The 22,496-nt window shown below is 50.4% G+C and overlaps 1 protein-coding gene across 2 annotated transcripts; it reads right to left on the bottom strand.

The window, feature by feature from the left end:
* Nucleotides 1–273: 273 nt before the first annotated feature.
* Wnt5a (Wnt family member 5A) lies at nucleotides 274–20,864 on the bottom strand. 2 transcript variants are annotated; one of them, XM_055612443.1, is made up of 5 exons: nucleotides 20,489–20,864; nucleotides 14,737–14,870; nucleotides 13,313–13,563; nucleotides 8,699–8,991; nucleotides 274–5,036 (listed from the first exon to the last, which is right to left on the bottom strand). In XM_055612443.1, exons 1-5 carry the CDS (start codon nucleotides 20,492–20,494, stop codon nucleotides 4,578–4,580), a joined length of 1,143 nt encoding a protein of 380 aa, XP_055468418.1. In that variant the 5' UTR covers nucleotides 20,495–20,864; the 3' UTR covers nucleotides 274–4,577. The 2 variants fall into 2 exon arrangements, with proteins under 2 accessions (XP_055468418.1, XP_055468417.1); XM_055612442.1 differs by lacking the exon at nucleotides 20,489–20,864 and adding an exon at nucleotides 15,285–15,326.
* Nucleotides 20,865–22,496: the final 1,632 nt, after the last annotated feature.

The following is a 22,496-nucleotide window of genomic DNA, read 5'->3' as shown; positions in this document are numbered from 1 at the left end:
AGGGGAGAATCCTCTAGCACAATTCTTACATCTCAGCCACAGCAAAGCAAATAAGAAAAGGAACAATTAACAGTTGACTGGAGGCCATCAGAAGACCAGCATTAATGTACAAAATGATTCCTTGAGGTTCAAGCTTAAAAGGCTTTCATGCTGGAATATAAGTGTTTTTGTTTTTTTGTTTTTTTTCTGGAGGTTCTAAGCCATTATCCAAGCCCACATCAGACTCAGATGAACTCACCCTTCTCTGCTAAACACACACACACAGGAGCATGCTGGGTTTCATAAAATGATTTTAATAGAAAAGTACAAGATATGAACAAAAATAAATAATCTTTATCTCTTTTCTAGCTCAGCAAGTTGAAAACTGTATAAAAATTGGCCTAAGATGTAAGTCCCTCCTTTCTTTAAAAACACTGTGAGAGCTTTTATTCAGCCTTCTAGATTGACTCTCACCAACCTTTAATGACATCTGCTTTATAAAGTTGGCTAACAAACCGTTTCCCTAACATAAAACATCATCAAATCATCATATTTAAGTTGTAAACTCCATAACAGGCAAATTAGAAGATCCCTTTTTTTAAGTTTTAATTCTTATGTCTCTAAATGTCTCTGCAATTAAAAAAAATCATCTCAACCTTCACAACATTGTATCTTGTTTACCACTCCACAAAGAGAGGGATGAGGAGAAAATGCTTTAAGAAAATAAATATTTAAAGTATGCTTTACAGTAACAGTGCCTTAGAGCTGTGCCTTCATGCTTGTTTGCATTAAATATGTACTTGAAGTTGCAAGCAACTTTGCCATCCCCTTTCTCTGCTTGTATTTCCAGACCCAACAGTTTTTACAGGTGGTGTTCACTAATGATCACTTTCATCAGTTAATACAGCTCTTGTCCACGGTTCTGTCATCCTGCTCTCAGGCCCTATCTGAAGGTTCCAGTGGCTTGAATAACATTTCAGAAAAACACATTGGAAACTGCTATTGGAAAAATCCTCAGAGAGAGTGTGGGCAGGCAGCTGCTGTCATAGGAAGTGGCAGTCCCCGAAGGTCAAGAGCACAAAGAAATAGGACTGGAACAACACAGCCTTGACCCAGGAGCCCAATACTGACCATTTTGGACATGGTTTTGTTTGCCACTGTCTGAATATAAATGTTTCATTGATGTTCCTGTACTGGGAAGGTCTTGAATACACTCCAGGATGGGAAGAAAAAAGATGCTGACATTGCTACATCGAGTATATGTTTTAGCAATAAAGAACACTGGTCAATATACAACTGAAGAAAAACTGAAACAGATGTGATTCCTAGAACCACAAGCGTTTGAATTTGGCCAGAAATGCTATTTTAAACACTCTATATGTTGGTCTACTGTGTTTTTTTCTTTGTGGAATAATGCATTCTTGGTTTCCTTTAAAGGTTTCAATATGTTACAAGGTTATCCAGAAAGAGAAAAAGAAAAAAAAAGAAAGAAAAAGAAAGAAAGAAAAGAAAAAGGCTAGTTAATGTATCAGTCTGCACAGTCCTGGCCAGATTCTTGTCTACATTTCCAGAAAGCAGAAGGCCTTCTATAATTGCACATCACACAGGAACCTTTAGTTCCTGTTCTCTACAGACCCTTGCTTTCTTTCCACAAAGACTGCCTTCAACTGGGACAGAGATAGCCAAAAGACCAATGGCAAACTCACTTAGAGAAACACAATAGTTGCAGCGGTAAACACAATGACACGTACAGACATGCACATACACATGCATACGTGTCTGTATAAGCTGAAAGTCTGGTCATGGATGAAAGCATGAGCCTTTTTGGTTCATCTCTGGGATATTACAATAGCAACACACTCTAAAACAATTAAGTCGCGAGCATAATGCTAAAAGAATGTGAGCAATCCTGTGACCAGCTTTAAGCCATCTGCTTGATTTCTTTCTCTCTCTATTTGAAGGAACATATAGGAAAAGAGAATTCCACTTTTTTTTCTATTACATATAGAGCTCTTTTGAGGCTTCCAAATTGTGCAGTTTTGGTAAAAATTGTCTGCTCTTTTATTATTTGAACACGTAGCTGCTGCCCTAAGCTGTCTCTTGTGGCTTCTCCTAAAAATATTTCTCCACATGAATTAGCTGAAGGACAACTGAAACCTCTTACCAATATACAAGTAACATTTTATTTTATATTCTATCTTCCATTGGCATAAGCCTTTCGATGTTTTTTTAAACCAGTGAAATATACAAATCACACAAGACAGAAATATGTACATTAAAAGTACAGAATAAAAGCCATAAAGGATATACAAAATATCTGAATGATGTGTAGAATATCTTACATTAAATAGTTTTTTAAAGCTAGGATTGTTAAACTCCACTCTGCTCATAAACATGAATCATTAAAAAAGAACATAATCTGATTTAGCAAATAAAAAAAAAAAAGTACTTCATGGTTTTTGTAGAATAAAAACCAAAAAAGTGACATTTTAAACTAGATTAGTGCTTTTTTTTCCATTTCAAGATCTTTTGCTTGTGATTCACTGTAGTTGAGGGGAAATGAATATATTTTTGGGCAATAAGTTAAGAGCCACAGGACTGAGGTGATCAGAAGGCTACCAAGCCCATGAAGGGAGACATACATCTTTTCAAACCTTAGAAAAACAGTATCAGGCCGTGAAAACAACACAGCAGATGTCACTTTTGAAATAGAGGTGCCCTTATTTTAAACTAGCTATCTCTGTGGTGAGCTGGTTTGCTTCAGGATCAGTCCTGTCAGAAAGACAGGCACAAGTCCTCACTGAGAAATGAGGTAAGCAAATGGAGGTGAGGCTGGTGCTCCTGGGTTCTGGGAGCTTCTCAAGGTCCACAGCTGTGACAAACCACAGTGCCCTCCCCACGAAGAACACCAAAGAGGGTGGAGAACTGGGGGTGGGCAGGAAGCAGAAAGGCCACTTTCTGACCAACATACATTTCAGGACACCAGCCCTGAATGTTTCTTCAAAGTCTACCTTGCTTCCTGGTGTTGGGGGTAGGATTCTGTGAAGTCGCAGGCCAATGTCAAGACTCAAAACATTTTGGGAAAAAAAGAAATCTCAATTGGCCTGCAATGAAGGACAACAATACTCCAGGCAGAATAATCCCAGAGCAAACTGTAAATCTAAGTCATGGGCTGCACTGAGATGTAATTATATCTATATTTATATATGTATATTTATATATATGTTATGTACAAAGGACTGAGCTATCAGGCACCATTAAACCACATCCCCTCTTTTATAAATGCAACTGTTCAAGTACACTAGGAACAGTTTTAGCGTACACCTGCAGAATAATAGGAAAAGCACAAATGGATAGTCTCAACACAGGAATAGAACAACCAAACAGCCAGCTGCAACACCTCTGTGGACTCCTCTGGCCAAGTCACATCAGCCAAACCCATGAAGTTACTGTACCTCCAAAGAAAAGCCTTGGGGGATAAACAACCTCAGGTAGCTGGTTTTGTACTCCTCGGGGACATTTCCTGCCCTACAAGCAAAGAGCACCCACTGGAGCTGCCATTGGAAGCGCAGCCAGCAGAGTCCAGAGGCAGGGCTTAGGGTCAAGTAGGAAGGTGGCTGCCAAGGTCTCCTCAGTGAGGCAGTCTGCCCTTCTGCAGTGCTCAGCTACATGGGAGTTCCTTGTTTCCCGGGTAGGGGGTCTGCAAATGGGATTCACGGTAATTTTTCATTTTTGAGAAAATAAGATGGCTTTCAAAACGTTTTTTTCTTTTGTTTTTGTTTTTTTTTTTTTTTGAGTCAGAATAAAGTCTGATATTCAGAACAAGCTGGGCTAACACCATAAGGTTATGTCTTTGATGTAGGAAATTTCAAGTTTTCTAATTCCTGGGGACTTTCCTCCCCCAGCCCACCAGCTCCCCAAGTTTCCTGAACTGTTAGAAAATGACATGTCCATAAATGGAATATCTGTAGATGGGATATAGTAACATTCCTGATATGCCTGCCTATGAAGATATGAGGTTTTTAAGGTCCTCCTAAAAATACAAAAAGCAGGCATATAACCTCTGGAATGGGGAGTGTCTCATATTCTATATTTCTGGCATATATGTATATTTAACACATCTATATTTAAGATCTTTTGTCTTGGGCCGGAGCATCTGCCATCCATTTTGGTCACAGGAGCTGAGTCATTCATGGGTCTGCACCACCTCTTTCACCTGGATACCAACCATCCCCTAGGACTCCATGTTTGAGAAGGAAATCGTTTCTATACCTTCTAAATGTGAACCCAAACCGCACAGCTAAATTCGAACATGTGTTATTTCCCCTTTATCCTGTAGCATCGGAAGAAAGAAGTTTTATACTAACTTTGCAAAGATCCGCAAAATAAATATTTTTCTTAGTTTCCCCCACTATTGCCAAACATTAATTATAATATTAATAAAAACCCACAGAGTTCCTAGATGGTAACAGAAAAACTATATGGTTCCGGCTGCAATTCCTTGGGGGGGGGGGATAAAAAGAACCAGAAGCACTGTACTTTCTATAAATAAGTGGGTCCTGGGAGTGGAGCTGGGTGACGGACGGGCGGGCACTCCACTATTTGCACACGAACTGATCCACGACCTCTGTGCACTTCTTGCACTTGACATAGCAGCACCAGTGAAACTTGCAATGACAGCGTTCGGTCTGCACTGTCTTAAACTGGTCGTAGCCACGACCACAGCACATGAGCTCGCAGCCGTCCATGCCTTCTGAGGTCTTGTTGCACAGACGTCCCTGTGTGCCCAGCGAGCCCGTGCTCTCGTTGCGTACGCAGTAGTCCGGGCTGGGGTCGATATAGACCAGGTCCTGCGTGGTCGGGGAGTTGAAGCGGCTGTTGACCTGCACCAGCTTCCCTCGGCTGTTCAGCCTCATGGCTGCCGCACTGTCGTACTTCTCCTTGAGGGCATCGCCCACCTTCCGGAAGTCCGCCAGCTGCAGCCAGCATGTCTTGAGGCTACACGAGCCAGACACTCCATGGCACTTACAGGCTACATCTGCCAGGTTGTATACTGTCTGTGGGAGGAAAAGGGGAAGGTTACAACAACGCAATTCCCTGGAGGGGCTGCGGTGCAGGCATTCGCAAGGTGAACAAAGCTGTTCTTCACTTTCTAGAGGCAGCCATGTCCCTTGGCAGAATCAGGGGCTGTGTCGAGTCTTCATGCCTCACCTCTAGAAATATTGCGTTGCTTTCTTTGAAACTCTACAACTCCCTGGTTTGCATCATTCCATCTACAGCTATCACATTCAGATGGGAAAAGAAAAAAAAAAAATCCAGTGACCTCCACTTTTAGCAGTACAATGAAAACTTTCTTTGCCTGTCTTCCCTGAATGCAGACCCACACCCAAGCCTCTGAGGGCTGTGCTGTTATCCTTCTCTTCACAGAGAAGGGAATGGAGGCCTGGAGAGAGGAGTTCCTGCCCAAACACTGGAAAGTGGGGAGTGCCAGGATCCCAGCCCTGCCAGTAAGACACCAAGCTCGTGTTCAATGGCTTGGTGCGTGCTAAGCTGGGAAGGGATCCATCCCCAGGGTCACCAGGGTTTCAGTCTTCACCCATCCTACCATATTGCAGTGTCCCTCCACTGTCAGGGCAGCTCGGACACCTGTGATCTCATCCAGTGACACTGGCAGCTTTGTAGCATGTGCTGAAGTGGATGATAGCATGGTGACATGGCAAGGGCTCTCACGCAGGCCGCACAGCCAGGTAGTAGGGGGAATTTGGTCTGGGATTCAGTCATGCCCATCCCATCGCTATTCCCTCTACAGTCCCTGCTCTGTCCTATCCCACCCTAGGTCTCAAGGACCACCTTGCAGCCATGGACACAGGATGTCTGACTCTGCCCTTGAACTTAAGCAACTGGCTGCCCTCTTTTCAGCCTATTTGCCACCTGTGGATAGTACCAACTGTGGAACCTACCACGGTCAGGAGGATAAAATTGACGGAGGCAGGGAAGCACTTGGCATTCCAAATCCACCCAGTAAACCTGGTCTTTCTCCAGGGTGATGGGGCCATGGCCCTGGGTTTTTGCCCAGTCACCTCAGGCCTCCCAGGAGCAATGCTCATAGGTCTGGCCCGACAGCACTGTGCCCAGCAGTCTGGGAGGTGGTGGTTGCCTATTTATAGCCCTGACTTCCCACAGTTTCTCATGCCAGCGACCTTCCAGAGTCATCATGGTGTGGCAGTGCTAGCCAGGGCCTGTCCAGAGCTGGAGCTGCTTCTGCCCAAACAACTACCTTCCTCCTCCAAGGACTCATAGGAACTTTCTTTTAATAGGGGCCAGTATACTCTCTTGCCATAAAGACTTCCAGTCTGAGGAAGGTTTTGCAAATATATTTAACCTTTGCTCCCTTTTAAGGAAAACCAAAAGCTAATGCCCTACGGAAATGTTCATATGATTTCCTGGCATAGTGTACAACCCCCACCTTGGAGAAGAGCTGGTTCCTGTGTACCTTTCTAACCAAGATCCTTCCTTTAGCTCATTGTGGCCATGATAGGTCAAAACCAAATAAATGACACATTTAAAGATGCAAGTATCAAAAATAGCAAAGGCATTTCTCAACTTCTCGGGGGGTCCCTCTCACCATTTGGAAATGCTTGACCCTCTCCTGACAGTGGAAAAGCCCCTCAGGATTTCTCTCTAGGAAAGAAGTGGTCAGGAAGTTCCAAGTGGCCTGAGGCAGATCTAGTTGGATGTACCAGTCAGATCTAATACAGAGGGGAATGATGCCAGAAGGTGGGAACCTGGGAATGGGCTCTCAGGGGCTTCCACAGAACAGAGCTGATGCTTCCCCCTGTAGGACAACCACAACCTAAAAAGAGGTACAGTCCCTGAGGTGGATGGCCTGAGGGGACACATGCTGGATTTTCTCCCTAGCAATCACCTGCCTCCTCAGGGAAGCAGAAGCAAAATCTCATTGTACTCAGCCCTCCCCTGACACTCTCAGATGTTTAATATCCACGCTGAGAAGAAGTTAGCTGGAGTTATCTCCATGATCTTTGACTTCCCCATGCCCTATTATTCTGTGGTGTTTAATAATTAACCTATTATTTATCAAGTCCTGCCTACTGGCTGACCTTAGGCTAAAACCTGAGATTGAAGCAAAGGAAACATTGTTGTGGGTCAGATTTCTTATGGTGTACCCAAATACCTGCCATCACTTAGTCCTCACAATGGCTCCAAGTGGGAGTCTTTACCATGGCCACTGGAAGGTGAGGAAATGTGGAAACTGAGGCTCAGAAACTAAGAGAGAAGGGCCTGACTTTAAACCAGCATCTCCTGTAGTCGCTCCGTACCTTTTCATCCCTAAGTTCAGAGACACGTGTTTAAAGCAAGTTAACTGAGGCTTGTAACACAGATCCACTGCTTTTCTTCAGCGGCCACTAAGTGGTTCTCTTGGCCTCAGTTTCCCAATCTGTAAGATGAGGGTGTGGGGCCAGAGCATTCTGAGGCTCCTTCCAGTCCTCTGTGGTCTACTCTGTGATTATCTTCCTTTTTCCTCACCCCAAAATACAGAAGAGTGAAATCTCTGACCAGAAAGTTCCTGGCACCTACCTTGGGTTCTGTGAAAAAATAATGGCCCTGGTTTTCAATGCTGCCAAAGTTAAGAAACATTTTCACCCCTTCATTTTAAAGCAGCCATAAAGTGCCATGTGTTTAACCGCAGGGGGAAAAAAGGGTCTTTTAAAATATCTTGGAGTAGCTTTTCATATGCCCAACAGGGAAAGGAAAGAGCGGAAACCAGGAGAGGCTCAGGAAGGCTGGGGACAGATTGTCAGTTTCTCTTCTCTCAAGAGCCACCCTGGATTGGCCCGCTGGTCAGACTTAAGAAATGCCAAACTGCTAAAACTTCTTTCCTTTCCCTTAAGAAGGCCCATTGGAAATGCTCTCAGCCCATCAGGTCTGCTATATAACACCAGAAGACAGACAGAAAAAGAAGAGCATCCAAAGCTGAGGTGAGACCTTGCTCATTGCTTTCCCCAAACTGAAACCCAGGCCCAAATGGGTGACCTCTGCTACCCATTGGTGGGGATCAGATAAAAAGGCACACAACCTAGTTCTCAGAAAACAGCTGGAGCTCCAAGACCCAGGGTTCATCAATGGGATCATTTAGCCCCCTGGAGGGGCAGGGTTTCCTGAATGTGTGCCTTTCTTCCAAAGAAGCCCCTGACAAAGAAAGTGACCTTAGGGAAAAACAAACCTGTAATCCCAGCACTCACTGGGGAGGCAGAAGCAGGTGAATCTCTGAGTTGGAGGCCAGCCTGGTTTACAAATCGAATTCCAGGACAGCCAGGGCTACACAGAGAAACCCTGTCTTGAAAAAGAAAGAGAGAGAGAGAGAGAGAGAGAGAGAGAGAGAGAGAGAGAAAGGAAGGAAGGAAGGAAGGAAGAAAGAAAGAAAGAAAGAAAGAAAGAAAGAAAGAAGAGAGGGGGAAAGGGGAGGGGGGAGGGGAGGGAAGGAAGGAGAGAGAGAGAGAGAGAGAACAAAGAGCCCTGGAAAGCAACTGAGGCAGAGGAAGATGAGGGAAGCCAAGTGTACACAGAGCCCCAAAGTATGGACATCCCTGAGAGACCCAGGAAGGACCCAGAGGAGCGCGCGGTGGGGGGGGGGGGGGGGTCGGGCTGGGAGTAGGCGGTCATGGGGGGTTGGTGGTGGCAGGGGGACCCTGGCACTCACCCTGCGGCCTGCTTCATTGTTGTGCAGGTTCATGAGGATGCGAGCGCTCTCATAGGAGCCCTTGGCATGGATTCTTTCTCGTTCTCGCGCGTCCACAAATTCCTTGGCGAAACGATACCCATAGTCGATGTTGTCCCCGCAGCCGCCCCACAGCCAGTCCCGAGGCAGGTCCTTTGGGCGCGCAGCTCTGCTGCAGCCACAGGTGGATAGCTCGCCCTCCCGGCATGCTCGGCTCATGGCGTTCACTACACCGGCTGCGCTCACAGCGTACGTGAAGGCTGTCTCTCGGCTGCCTGCGGGCAAGGATGGAGGGTCACTAGATTGTGCGTGCGCGTGCGCGTGGCGGGCGGGGGGCACTAAGGCCTCCAACACACTGGCCTGTGCAGGCTGGAGAAGGCAGGGAGAGCACCAACACTCACCAATCCTTGGGGAGGTGGAGGACCTCACCACATCAGGCCTTGGACCCAGTTGTGGGGTTGAGGAAACCACTTGTTAAAAGTAAACAGTTCTCAGGCCTACTGAGGGCCAGAAAAACCTGGACAGCACCCCTCTCCCCCCCCCCAGAAGTGGGAGCCTCAACACATAGGGAAGCTGGGTTATTTGGTAAAGGAGAGGCAGGTACCTGCTTCTGCTGGGACATTTCAGAGCCCAGTCAGGACTTCAGCATTGCTAAATTGATTTTCACTAACCCCTTTTCAAAATACTCCAAAACAACTTATTTCCAAAACTGTACAAGAAAGAAGTCATTGAGGGACAGCTCAGAACTGGGCTAGACATTTTTACTCTGTTTCTAGTGTTGATATTATTTTCATCTTGAACAGAACATAACCCGCTAGGCTTAGAAGCCTCTGTGAATCTCAGGCCCCCAGCCCCAGCGGGACATTGCCTGGGGCCACAGATGATTTTTGCCCAGCACCCTCCTTCTGCAGCTCTAACTATCTCTCCCCTCACATGGGTTCTTCAGTCTTTACCACCCCGTTCAACAGTTCTAACACTGCCCTGAAATTTCTCATTTGAGAATGAGCCAGATTGCTCTCAGTACCTCATCTAATATTATCCCTCACTTCCAGACTCTCCTGCCCTACATCCCTACCCATAGCCTTTGCCTCACACTGGTGAGATGCCAACAGAGAGGAAAAGCAAACAGACCTAGGGAAAGGGGGTGGGGAGGGGAGTAGAAAGTGTTCTTTCCTCAAACTGGTAAAGATTATCTCCCTATAAAACACTCATAGGAGCCCTATTGATAGAGACTAGCATAAGCTCTACTTGCACACAGACACTTTTCTACATGTGACAAGAAGCAATTTGATAAACATCTGCACTGTGAGAAAGAAGGGGTTAACATTCAGCCAGCTGGGTGGAGCTGGGCCTGGGTTTGGGGGGAAAGATGGGGCCTCACTTTCAAAATCAACTGTAAAATAAGGGTATTGAAATTGATGCTCACGAAATAAAGGTCCCTTCTGATGCTGTAATTCCCTATACCAGACTGAGTTTCTCAGACATTTAGAAAGCTTGTTAGCAATCTCTATGGAGCAGAGGCAGCACAAAGACAGATGATATCAGCAGGACCCAGCCAGCCCCAAGGAGAAGGTCTAACCACGAGGGATGGTCCTGGGGACTCCTGGTGCTCTCCCTCTCCAGGAATAAGCCTGTCTTACAGCTCACTGGGGCCATTTGTGATCCCTGGGAAGAACCATAGCTTCAAGTCACACAAACTCTTCCCTCCAACACTTAAAAAAATGAATAACTTCAGGAGTATGCTGGTGGTTGGCAGGAGGCTCCAACCAGAAAGCTCCAATGGGGCTTTACATCTGCCTAGTTCAAATTAGACAGCAGAGTACATACATCGGGGAGCGGAAATAAATGAGGAGAGCAGACAGATTGGAGGGAGTTATCTGAAGATTAACACTGATAATACAGAAAATGCTGTGGCCCGGACCTGAGAGCTGTGGAATAAAAGCGTTGTGCGTAGGGGAAGAAGAGATAAAATGCCCCTGTGAGGACAGAGGGGGGTGAGACACTGTCCTTTTAAGTACACAGAGCATAAAGGGCTTTTATGCAAGACACAAATCACACAGCTTTTTCTCATAGGTCTAGCTCAATCAACTCCACTTTCATCCAGAACACAAAACCTGGTAGGAATCTCTAAGCTAATTGTTGACTGTGGAAAAACATCGGCTTGAAAAGTGCTCTTCGGCCGGTGGTCTGTGAGTCTGTCTAGTCATCCTGCTTGCTCATTTGGCTAAGTCTCCCTCTGCATGAAATCTATGCTGACTTGGATCCTCACATCACTTAAAAATGGTGCCTTCCTGACATCTTTTCACAGTGTAGAAACAAAGACAAGAGAGAGACAAAAGCTGGAAGGAAAGGGGAACATGATGAAAAATGAGAATGTTTCCAAAATGAAGCCCGGACCCTTCAGGAGGCGACTGTGTGCAGAGCCTCCAGGGCAACTGGCACCTTAGAAAAATGAGCCAAGAAAGGGGTCAAAGGTGGTGGCAGGAGCTTCTCAGACACTGGCCCCTCACAGGGTCAGAGTCTCACAGACAATTGTTATTCTCCACATCTCTGGGGTACTGAGGGTTTTGGAGTGAGCTGGGCACACCTTGGGCACCAAAGGTGTTTTCACCTAAGCTCACTGACTTCAAGCAAAGCCTGAGTTAGGAAAAAGAAAGTAAAGACATTCTTCCACTCTGTTCCTTCTCACCTAAAAAAAAAAAATCATTCTAATTTTCCTACTCTCTTTCTCCTTTCAAGTAGTAAGAAAAATAAAAAACAAAATAAAAAGACCTCTTGAGAGTCACACCCAATTTACCAGGTGGCTTTCTGCTCTGGAACAACCAGGTGCTTTGGAGCCTCTGGCCAGTGAAGAGGCACCTGGGGCATCAGATGACCAGCTCACAGCACTGGTCACTCTCCCACCACCAGGCTGTGGGACTCATGCAAGCCCCATCACCCAATATCTACCATGGAGTACTACACAGCCAAGGACCCAAGAGGGTCCTTGCAAGGGACAACTAGAAACAAGCCTTTGGAGTGAGTGTTCTAACCAGGCCTTGAGGAGACAGACAAGCACTTTGCATCTTGGGCCACATTTGAAATAAATCTTCTGCAGGGCTCAGGTTCACTCAGCAATTGGGAGCTTATTGAGTAGACTCTTGCCAGAGAATCAGGAAAGGATGTTAATTCAAAGCTGTGTCCAAGCGAATTCACAGTAAAAACACTTCCAACTGTCATCTTCCTCTGGCTTTTTCGAACTCCTGTCCTGTCCCATGGCCTAAGAGGCAGCTGAGATGCATATAAGGAACATCTCCATAGAGTTTAGAAGGTTTTAACTCCTCTCTTGAAGTGTCATAAGACAAAAATAAGTCTCCACTAGGTCCTCACTTGGGTACCTTAAGACAGCCTAAATCCAGGGACCATTCCTGGTTCCTGAGGCTTGCTCCTCCAGGCTGACCCCAGAATATACATTAGCACATTTTAATCATTGACAGAAGGGACAAAGCCCCATGAACCCTGCAGGCTGGGGCTACAGGCTGTTCTCCCACTAGCATGGCTTCTAAACCTGTGTTAGTTTAGTTTATGAAGCTCCGTGGCTCAAGCATCCACTGACAACTCTTTTTTGTTCTCAATGAATGCACTTTTTAGGGTTTTCTTTCAAAAGTATTTTATCCATCTGTGATGGATATTAAGCCATCTTTTTTTCTCTCCAGTCAGTATAAACAGTTAATTGCCTTGATAAATTGACTCTTACCTTTGGAGTCACTGCAGTCATATTAATTATAAGGGCTTGTTTGCATAAAACTAAAAAGACCTAAAACATTCACACCAGAAAACACACAGGGCCCATCTGTCAAATAGAATCCTAGACTATTGCAGAGAACCACAGGAAAACTGAACTTCTAATTTTTTTTACTTTTCATCCAATTTAAATTCTATCTCCTCCCTGCATGGAGCAACAAGTTCAACATATTTAAAATTAAAACTCAAGCTGTAAGCAAAACACTTAAAACTGTTACTTCAAAGCTGGTTGAAAGCCCAAGTGTGTATTTTTCTGCCGATTGTCAAAAATCACACACATAAATTGTATCACTTCTTATTAAAATTCTTTCTGGGACTAAAAATAAAGTTTTTAACTTTATATATCTCTGTTGCCTCAGGAAATGTCTATATTAGGAAAATTAAAACCTTACTGCCAGCACTGCCAGCGTTCTGAAAGATGACAACTTGGGCCATTTAGATTGTGGCTTAAGACACTTATAACCATCAGAAGGGTTTTTAGATTTAAAAGGGTTTAAATGTCTTAGTTTTCCCCCATCTCCTTTTGATAAATCAAAGACAGTATCCTGCTTCTGCTTTAAATAAAACGCATTTTACAGAAATTAAGTGTTCCAGGCAATGATGGCATCTGTGATAGTGCCCTCCTGATTTGGTTCAAGAACTTAGAAATTAACAATCTGAGGTGGGGATCAGAATTAATACCATTCTGGATAGTGACAAAAATCCTCAAGCCATCACCCAAACTGTAAAAAGTGGACGCCTCACCAAAGCACTCAGGCAAACATAAAGGCCAGTGCAGGACAAAGTTGATGCCCGTCACAAGCGCTTTCTTACCTATTTGCATCACCCTGCCAAAGACAGAGGTGTTGTCCACGGTGCTGCAGTTCCACCTCCGATGCCGAAACTGGTACTGGCATTCCTTGATGCCTGTCTTCGCACCTTCTCCAATGTACTGCATATGGTCCTGATACAAGTGACAGAGTTTCTTCTGTCCTTGAGAAAGGCCTGCCAGTTGGCTGCAGAGAGGCTGTGCGCCTATGATATATACTTCTGACATCTGAACGGGGTTATTCAGACCTAGCGACCTGCAAAGGGGAGGGAGATGTGCACTCAAGATTTACGTGAACCCTCGAGGTAGCTTCCCCCTCCCCAGAAGCGTGTCAGCGCTACAGCACTTGGGGCATACAGATGCCTTTTCTCTTCGGTTTGTCCACATGACAAAGTATGAGAAGGGCTTCATAGAACTCCTCTGTTTAAGCTCTGCAGAAAACAGAGGTATTGTGTGGTCCTCACCCGGCCATCTGGCTCCCTCAGTTAGTGTTTTCACTGCCTTCTTTGCCAGTCACCACATACCTGAACCAATATTTCCGAGATTCCCTGAGAAAAGGGGGAAACGGAGGTTTCCAGGGACTGGCCACAGACTTTAGAGACAGTGACTAGGTGGCCACAAAGTGGTCAGATCGCTTCAAAAATCCAGGAGCATCAGAAGTAGAGACAATTAAATAGTGGGAGGCGGAGGTACCTTCCATGAATGGAAGTACAGAGGAATGTCTATACTGACTGTCGAAAATCCCGTTTTCAGACACATTCAAAGAGATCCTTATGTGAACATGAAGGATCCAAGGCAGGAAATCCAGTGACAAAAAGTCACATTTGACAGACTTTAAAAAAAAAAAAAAAAAAAAACAAACAAACAAAAAAAAAAAACGCTATTCTTTTACCAGGGAGAAAATATCCAGAACTCACACAATTCACATACAATTCCCCTGGATATACTGCAGTCCAGAGAGAAACCCTCATTTAGGGACATCGGACTATCAAGTTCACCTCTTTTTGATCCAATTTCAAGTGCAAATACTTTCTCGACTCGGGTTTAGCTCTCTCTAGGACTCTGCTACCTAAGACACTGTGGATTAATAACCTGGCAAAAGGTAAACTCTATAGATAGGCTTACAATTATTAGAGAGGTACATTTCCCTCTTATTATGTGATGCACGACTCCAAGTCCATGCCTCAACAAGGACCTCAAAGAAGAGGGCTGAGATTTATATATTCGGGTTCCTCCGTGGAACCGAGTATATAATTTACAAAATTAACAGCTTACATGGAAATTCATATTTCAAAGGCACATAGAAAACATCCGCATCTATATTAGTAACTGTAACTGTTCCCGTGTTCACTCTCCAACTTCCAACACTGTAGCATAATGCAAGTGTACTTTTTAAAAAGGAAAGAACAGGCACACAGAATCAACTTACCACCAAGAGTTAGCTTCTATTACAACCTGGGCGAAGGAGAAAAATGTGGCCAAAGCCATTAGGAAGAACTTGGAAGACATGGCACCTCCAGCCGTCCCCAAAGCCACTCCCGGGGTTAATATTCCAGTGGGCTTCTGGAGAGGGAAGAAAGGAGCAGATGTTTATTGCCTTCAGATAATTTTCAAGCATACAAGTTTTAACAACGGAAACATCCGAAGTCTCTTAAGTTTACTGTTGATTGACTGCCCTTCTCCTCCGTAAGTTTTTTTTTTTTTTTTTTTTGATGGCAAGATATAAGGCAGTTTCTTTTTCCAAATTAATCCACCCACGCAACCTCACCAGGAAATCTTATTTCGCTGGGATTCTGCGCGCGGGACACGCCAGCAATTACAAACATGTCTCAAAGCTGTGGAGTCAAAGCCCGGGTGTCAGGCTTCCTGCGACTTCCAGTCCCGCAACCCCTTGCTTCCCTCTAGTTTCCCGCCGCGCTCGGTCCCTCCTAGGGAATTCACTCGGGAACCCGCCGCCACCCTCGTCTTCTCCCGGACCTGGGCCGAAGCAACAAGTGGAGCCAGAATTAATTCCATGGGCGAGAGGAGCGCGAAGGCGAGTGGAGCGCACTGCCGGAGGCTGCGGAGGAGGCGGGGTGGCCGGCGCGGGGGTGGGGGTGGGGGCAGGACGCGGGAGGGAAGGGCAGGGGGTGGGGGCGAGGCCCCAGGGACCAGCGCGCGCGCGAGTGCCCAGCTGGGAAATGCAGCTCCGAATTAACATCGTATGTTTCATAATCAGTTTACGGGGCCGATTTGGGGAAAGCTACTTCCAGATGGGGAAGAGAAGCCCGGGTTTCCTTTAGGATCTGCTGCAGCCAGTCTGGGGCGGGGAGGAGATGGAGTTGGGGGTAATGAATGGGAAGAGAGGTCCGGTCTTCCACCCTAGGGAATCCGGAAAGCCTGCCTCCTCCTGCCAGCCGCCGCCTTTCACTCCGAGCAGAGGGATAGGTCCCGCGTAGGAAAAAGGGTCCGGCTTCAGTTCTTAGAGAAGAGGCTCTTTCCCCTGCCCTTCCCCTCCCTCGAACCCCATTATTCTGACTTTTTACTCTCCCCCTGAGCCCCACGTCCAACAGCTGCTGAGGGCGGGGGGAGGGTGTCGAGACCACAGAGGGCCTGGTGTTTCTCCTGGAACTGTCCCCCATGTTTTCATCCATCACTGAGAGCCGTGTCTTGAAGTACACTGCCACCCTGCCTCTCTGGCCCAAGCCGGGCTCAGTTCACTTTGTTCCAAAAGGTTGGCAAATGGGCCGAGGCAACAGGTCCCCTAGAGGATCCAACTCCTAAGCACCAGCAGTTTCCCTGGCCGCCAGGGCGCAGGAAGCCGAGTGGAGAAGTTTCCTTCCCGGAGGTATCTGGGGGCAGAAATGTCTGTGGCTGCTCCCACTGGTGACTCTTCCACCTGCAGGCGGCGGCGGAGAGAGAGGAGTGCGGGGAGGAGGAGCAGGTTTCTGATAATGGTAACTGGGTGATGCCCGCGGCCCCCGAGGGAGCCCCTTCCTTTGGAAAGGCAAGAGAGGCGAACCTCCTCCAGACGAAGGCCCCGCCGAGACCGGCTCGGAAAGGGGGTGAAGGGGACCCTGCCGGCCGTAGAAACGCTAAGGGGCCCCGGGGCACGCGGTAGCTTGCCCTCCTGAGTCACCCCTTTGGCTTGGAGACCTCCGGGCTCCTGGTAGAGGAAATGCTTATGCGCGCTTCCCAGTGCTCCGAGCCCCGGCCGGGTCGCCCCCAAAGCAGCGCCAAGCTGGAACCGGAGAGTGGAAATCTGGAGTTCCCCCGGTCCAGGAGAGGGAAGGAAGGTTCCGTCTCCTTCCCTACCCCCGCCTCAAGTGTCAAGTTTCCTCCAGGGGAGGGGTGGGCTTCCAGGGTCTTTCTTTGCGCGAGGCCCGGGCTTGCAAAGCCTGGAGTCCCCAGTGGAAGGCTGAACCCTACACTACCGTGAGCGCGCGCGCGCGCGCCAACACGCGTCCACACCCCCCCCTCGTGTACACTTACACACACGTGTGCACAGACACCCACGTTCCGAGGGGCTCCGGCTCCCGGGTCGCGGCGGGCCTCCCTCACTTTGGGAGCTCCACGGCGGGCGGGGCGCGCGGGGCACGCGGGGCGGGGCGCGGGTGGTGGAGAAATTGATAACAGATTCGGCGGATTACAGGGAATCTCTTTGTTAGAGCCGAAACCACACAAACCGAACCCTCTTCCCGGCCCGACGCCCCCCGGGGCAGATCCACCGGTTCCTAGGACCCCGGCCAACCGCTGGTGGAGCCGCCCGCTCTCCTCAGCTCCGGTCTTCTCGGGTGGTTTCCGAACAGGGGTGTCCCAGGGCGATCGACGGGGAGAGCCCGAGAGCAGGGTCTGCCTCGCACCCCCTGCCTGGAAACACCTCGGTTTTCTTCCCTCTCCAGTCTGTCGCAGCCCCGCCAACTCCAACGCCTCAAGGAAGTCACAGCGAACTCGCTAACGAACACCTCCGCTCTAGACGGTAGAGCATCCGCCCGGTTGGGTTTACGAGGGGTCGGCAGCGGGGAAGGCCGCGCGGAAGGAGAACTGTCGGGGGCCCGCCGCAGCGGGGCTAAAACTAAAGTTCTGGTCGGGATTACCCGGAGACCCAGCCGGCTGCTTCCCCGCGGGGGCTCAGGACGGCCGGCCGCGCGGACGGAGCATCTTCCTCGCGCCTGCGGAGGAGGCTGCGGGCGTTAAAGAGGCGCCGCGCAGGGGTGAGCGGGGTGAAGGAGCCGCGTCCGCAGGTCTCGAAGCCAAAGCGGCCGGCGACGACGCTGCCGCTTGCCCACGGGCCAGACGGAGGCTGGAGTGCTACTCTAAGGTGCCAGCGCGAGGGAGAGGGGAGCTGGTGGGGGAAGGAGGACGCCCCGGCTCGAGGTGAGGCGGCCAGCTCCCGAGTGCAGAGACAGGCCGTCCCCAAAGGTGAACACCAAAGACGCCAGGCAGTCTCTTTGGGGGCGGGAGCGGGGCGGGAGGCACGGCCGTGGCCCTACCTCACTGTCTGGTCATTTCCTTTTGCTAGGTTCTGCATTTAGGGCCCAAGCCTGGGAGTGGACGCGGTGAGAGATGCCAACTAGGCGGAAGCAGAGTGACCTAGGCTCCCGGTGGCGGGGCTCCGTCCCCGAAGGAGTGGAAAGTGCACTGAGTCCCCAGTCCGCTCTTCCTCTGAACCAAGCGGAAGGACGGAGAAAGCTGAGGAAAGGAAACTCGGTTGCAGGCACAAACTTGGTTCCTCGACTTCCAAAAAACAAAAAACAAAAACAAACAAACCAAAGCGGCCGAGAGAAGACGCTGGAGAAACGGCCAGTAGGCTGCCTGCTTAAAGGGGAGTAGACAAAGGAAGCGTCGCTCCCCACCGCTCCGGCCTGGGCCCGGCTGAGCTATAGCTGCCCCACGCCAGGAATACGCGTGGGCACGGCCTGTGCGTGTGCAGCGGGCAGGAACAGCCAATGAGACACGCCAGAAGTTGTCTGGCGCCGCAGTCGGGCGAGGAACCCGAGTAGCTCCTGAGTGACCTAGAGTCGTCAAAAGGTCGGAGAACAGTGACAATCCAGGAGACACCCCTCTAGCTCGATTCTCCTTTTCCAGAGGCTCGGCGGTGGTCCCCAGGGCTCTCCAGGACCAACACGCAACTACCACCCCTAACTCAGCACAGACTCTCCTGCCCCAAACCGAGGTTTGTACCCGAGAAGGATAGAGAAATTAAAGATTAGCTCAGTCCCCAATCTTTACAGAGGCGAAGTTTGCAGACGAAGTCACTGGAATTTTTTTGTTTTTGTTTTTAATAGATGAAGAAGCGGAGGTGAGAGGGGACAACCCAGGCCACACCCGAGGCCTCCTAAGGTGACACTCCCTCTCCTGTGACCAGAAAGAGTCGGCCTCCTTCGTCCAATCGCCCGAGGCCCCTTTGCTGGGTTACACCTAGGGCCCTTTCCCCTTTACAGCTCCGCGCAACACAGACAGTCCCCTGGCGGAGGGCGTCCCAGGGCTCGCAAGGGGAGTAGAGGGACTCACTGGTTGCCAGGGATGCCGGCTGGAGGAAGGGGAGCGAGAGGGGCCCTACTTCCAGATGGCCAACAGGGGGCAGCCGGCACCGCGCGGCCGGCTGTGAAGGCCGAGCTAAAGTTGCGAGTTTTGCCGGCACGTAGCGCACCCCTGTGCACAGGAGCGCGCTGGAGGAAAATCCAGGGGCTTGGGCTGGGCCTCCTTCGGAGGATCTTGAACAGAACCGCAGAGACGAAAACTAAAGCCGGCCTGTCCGAGACTTTAGAACAACTGATCTCCAGCCTCCCCCACCCCCGACCCCCAGCCCCCAGAGCAGAGGGAGGGTCCCCACGAGTCCACCTAGACCCTACTTTCCTCCACTCCCCAGTCGCTGGGTACTCAGGACAATGTTTCCTGCGCCCCCCCCCAAAAAAATATAAAACCCTCCCCTGATGGAAAATGTCTTGAAACCAAATCTAGCTACATGCGCTAATATCAGGAGGGCAGAGGCTGAGGAGGTGCGACCTCATCCATCACGGGGCCCAAGTTACTTCCCAAGAGCGAACTGGCCATTTAAAGTACGAGCGAGGAGCGGCGTCTCGGACAGAGCGTGGAGGGTAAAGCAGGGCCCCGGAGCACAAGGTCTTAAAAGCCTCTCAGAGGGAAAAAGCTTGTTTGCTTTTAGGAAACATCTTCATCCCGATTTTCACCTTATTCTCTAGAAAACTGGGAACGAGAGACACGAAGTATAAATGGAAATTGTTACTGAGACGCGGAGGGCAGACGGAGGAAAAGTTGCTCGGAAAATTGCTAGTTATACTCCAAGACGAAACGTTAACTTTTTTGTAAAAGTGAACTTTCGGTGACCCTCGGAGTGTGTGACTCGGCTTTAACATACAACTGACAATTAAAACAAACACGAGTTCACAAACTAACCCCCGCCTGCTCTCGCTACGCGGAGGCCCCGGAGTCCCTGAAGCACTAGGCTAACTCCGCTCAGGGGGTAGGATTAAAGCCACTGGGGCCACTCCTCCCCTCCCCCACTGCCGCAGTAAAGGGCCTGAGCTCACCCAGAGGCCGCTAATAATGCTAATAACGCGACCCCGCTCGCCGCGCAGGGTGCGCGTTGGACCCCCGCCAGGCACTCTTAAAGGCACAGGGGCCGGAACGCTCGGGTTACTCGACCTGGACAGCCTGGAACCCGGCCCTGCTCGGAGGTGGGGGTGGGGAGCGCCTTGCTCCGGGGTAGGTGGCCCCTGGTTTCCCTGGTCCCCCAGCAATTTCTCCTAACCTAGGAATCCCCTCGCCCCCCAGACCTCCAGCCACACAACCTCCGCGTGCTCGTAAAGTAAGCGTTTGATAAATATTTGATGAAACGAGTCATTCTCCTGTTGCTGAAATACACATAGTTAACCACACTCTGGGTTCTCGGGGTGGAAAGGAACGCCGTCCGTGACCCGAACTATTTTTCCTGCCCTCTTTCTTCTCCATAGCTGAAAAGGTTTAGAGAAGAGCCGGTGCGAAAAGTCTCCAAGGACTTAGAGGCAGGTCCCCCAGGGCAGGGGACCAAGAGATAGGAATCCCGGCCAGAGATACCGGAGTTCAGCTTTCTCTAGGCAGTTGGGGGAAAGGAAGGAATGGATGGAAGCAGTTCAGTTAACTTTCAAAAGAAAAAAAAAAAAAAAAGTAGTGAGCGTCGGTGCGTCCAGAACACTTACCTTCATAGCGAGGGGGAGGGGGCGCGGAGAGGAAGTCGCCCCCGAGCGAAGGCGGCCGAGGAATCCGGGCGCAGCGGCGGGGTTAAGCCCGGGGCGACGATCCAGAGCCGGGCGGCGGAGTCCTCCCGGGCGCGTCGGGTGGGCGCAGCGCCCCGGAGCGGAAGCGAGCGCTGGCGCCCGGGCTCGGGCCGCGCGGAGATGCGCCCGGGAACCGGGAGGGCGCCGGCGCGCGCGGGCGAGCAGCGAGCGCGGGGCCGGGCCGGGACACGGCGCCGGAGCCGCGGGTCCGACGAGGGCGCGCAGGCGACTGCTCCGCGGCGAGGCGCTCCCTCTCTAACGTCCATCAGCGACGGCGGTAATTAGGGCTTTCCAACCCCAAATGTGGGCGTGATTGTGCAAAAGACTTTACAACAAATAATAAAAAAAAAAAAAATTCTTCACAAGAAGGTGAAAAAAAAATGCCCCACTACTCAACCGTGGCCCGAGGCGGGGAAGGGGGGGAGGCGAGCCCTGTGCCCAAGGTGCCCCCAGTTCATTCACACCAGGAATTCTGCAGACTCCTGGCGGCTCACGCCTCCTGGTCGTCAGCTCCTCCTCTCCGGGTCTGTGGCCGAAACGTCTGCTTCCAGGGGCTGCTGCTGCAGCCGAGTTAGTTAGTGGACGTCTGTGTACACACGCCGACAAGGCTCACACACACACACACACACACACACACACACACACACGCACGCAGACACGCGTGCACACACAGACACACACAGCAGCTTTGGGGCCACAGAACAATCAGGCACGCGTGGCTTTTTCTCCGGGACATGCCGCTGGAATCGCACAAGTCGCCATCAGAACTCCAAGAGTCAGCGCCAGATTTTGTCCTTTCATTTTAGGGTCTAGAAAAAAAAAAAAAAAATCGGGCGCAAAACTGGGTTCAAGTCGGGCCTGAACTTTCCGCCGCTTGGTGGCTCGAGCCGCTGATGGACAGCTACCCCGTGGGGAACGCTGGCCTCCCCCTTCTGGTCCCCTTCTTTCTTTCTTCGGGTTAACCTTCCTCTCTCCACCCCCCGCCTCTCCGGGCGAGCAGAGCGAGGGGACGGCGGGCGTGGAGCTCCGCGGCGGCGACTCAGCTCCAGAGGTCCATGGCGGCCGAGGCTGCCCACCTCCCCGGTGGCGGCTGGGGTCCGAGGGGCGGTCGTGGGGCCCGGCGGAGGCGGCGGAAGGAGCTCCCGAGGCAGCGGCCGCGCGAACCGGGCTCCGGACGGCGGGGGCGGCGCCTCCGAGCCTGCAGCAGCTTTCCACGCGACGCGGCGCCCCGCACGCTGACCGCCCCGGCCTGGGCACCGCGCGCCCCCCCGCCCCCCGGCCCTCCTGGCCAGCTCCCTCACTTTCTCCCTCCCTCTCCCCAGACTCCTCTTTCCCTCGGTTTTCTCAGCGAAAAAATAGATATATATTTTTTCAAAGTTGCAGAACCAAACGCGGCTGGAGAAGCAAAAGGGGTGGAGGTGGGGGGGGGGGGAGGAAAAAAGTCAACTTTGCCTATGCGCATGCGTGGTGAGGCTGTCCTATGACAAACTTCGCAGGATTTTAAAGCTGTACTACGGGCCCGGCCGGGGTGCTGGGAGGCGGGGTACGCTCCCCCTTAGGCCCCCTCCTCAAGGCTCCCCATCCCCCAGGCATCTGTTGAACGAGGTACGCTCGGCCACCGTTGCCTACCCGCCTCCTGACTGGCTCAGCTTCCTCCAAAGCCGTCAACCCGTTTGGGAGGCTGAACCCCAGCTTTTGGAACCGGACTCCTCGGCTCAACAATCCCGACCTGCGCTTACTGAGGCCGCTGCAGAAGATCTCCTTGACGTAGATCCTCACAGGGACTTCTCCTTCTCACGCCCTGGGGTCTGGGCTTGGAGGGTAGGGCGGGCTCGCGCATCCTGCGAAGTCCCGGGTGTCCTAGAGACCCCGCGGGGCCAGGCAAGGACAGAGGTCACGCTGCCCGCGCGAATCTAGGCAGCGGCTCTCA

This window comes from Psammomys obesus, unplaced genomic scaffold (genome assembly GCF_907164565.1).
Source record: "Psammomys obesus unplaced genomic scaffold, mPsaObe1.curated_primary_1811, whole genome shotgun sequence".
NCBI lineage: Eukaryota > Metazoa > Chordata > Mammalia > Rodentia > Muridae > Psammomys > Psammomys obesus.
This window is presented reverse-complemented; position numbering and strand designations above follow the sequence as displayed.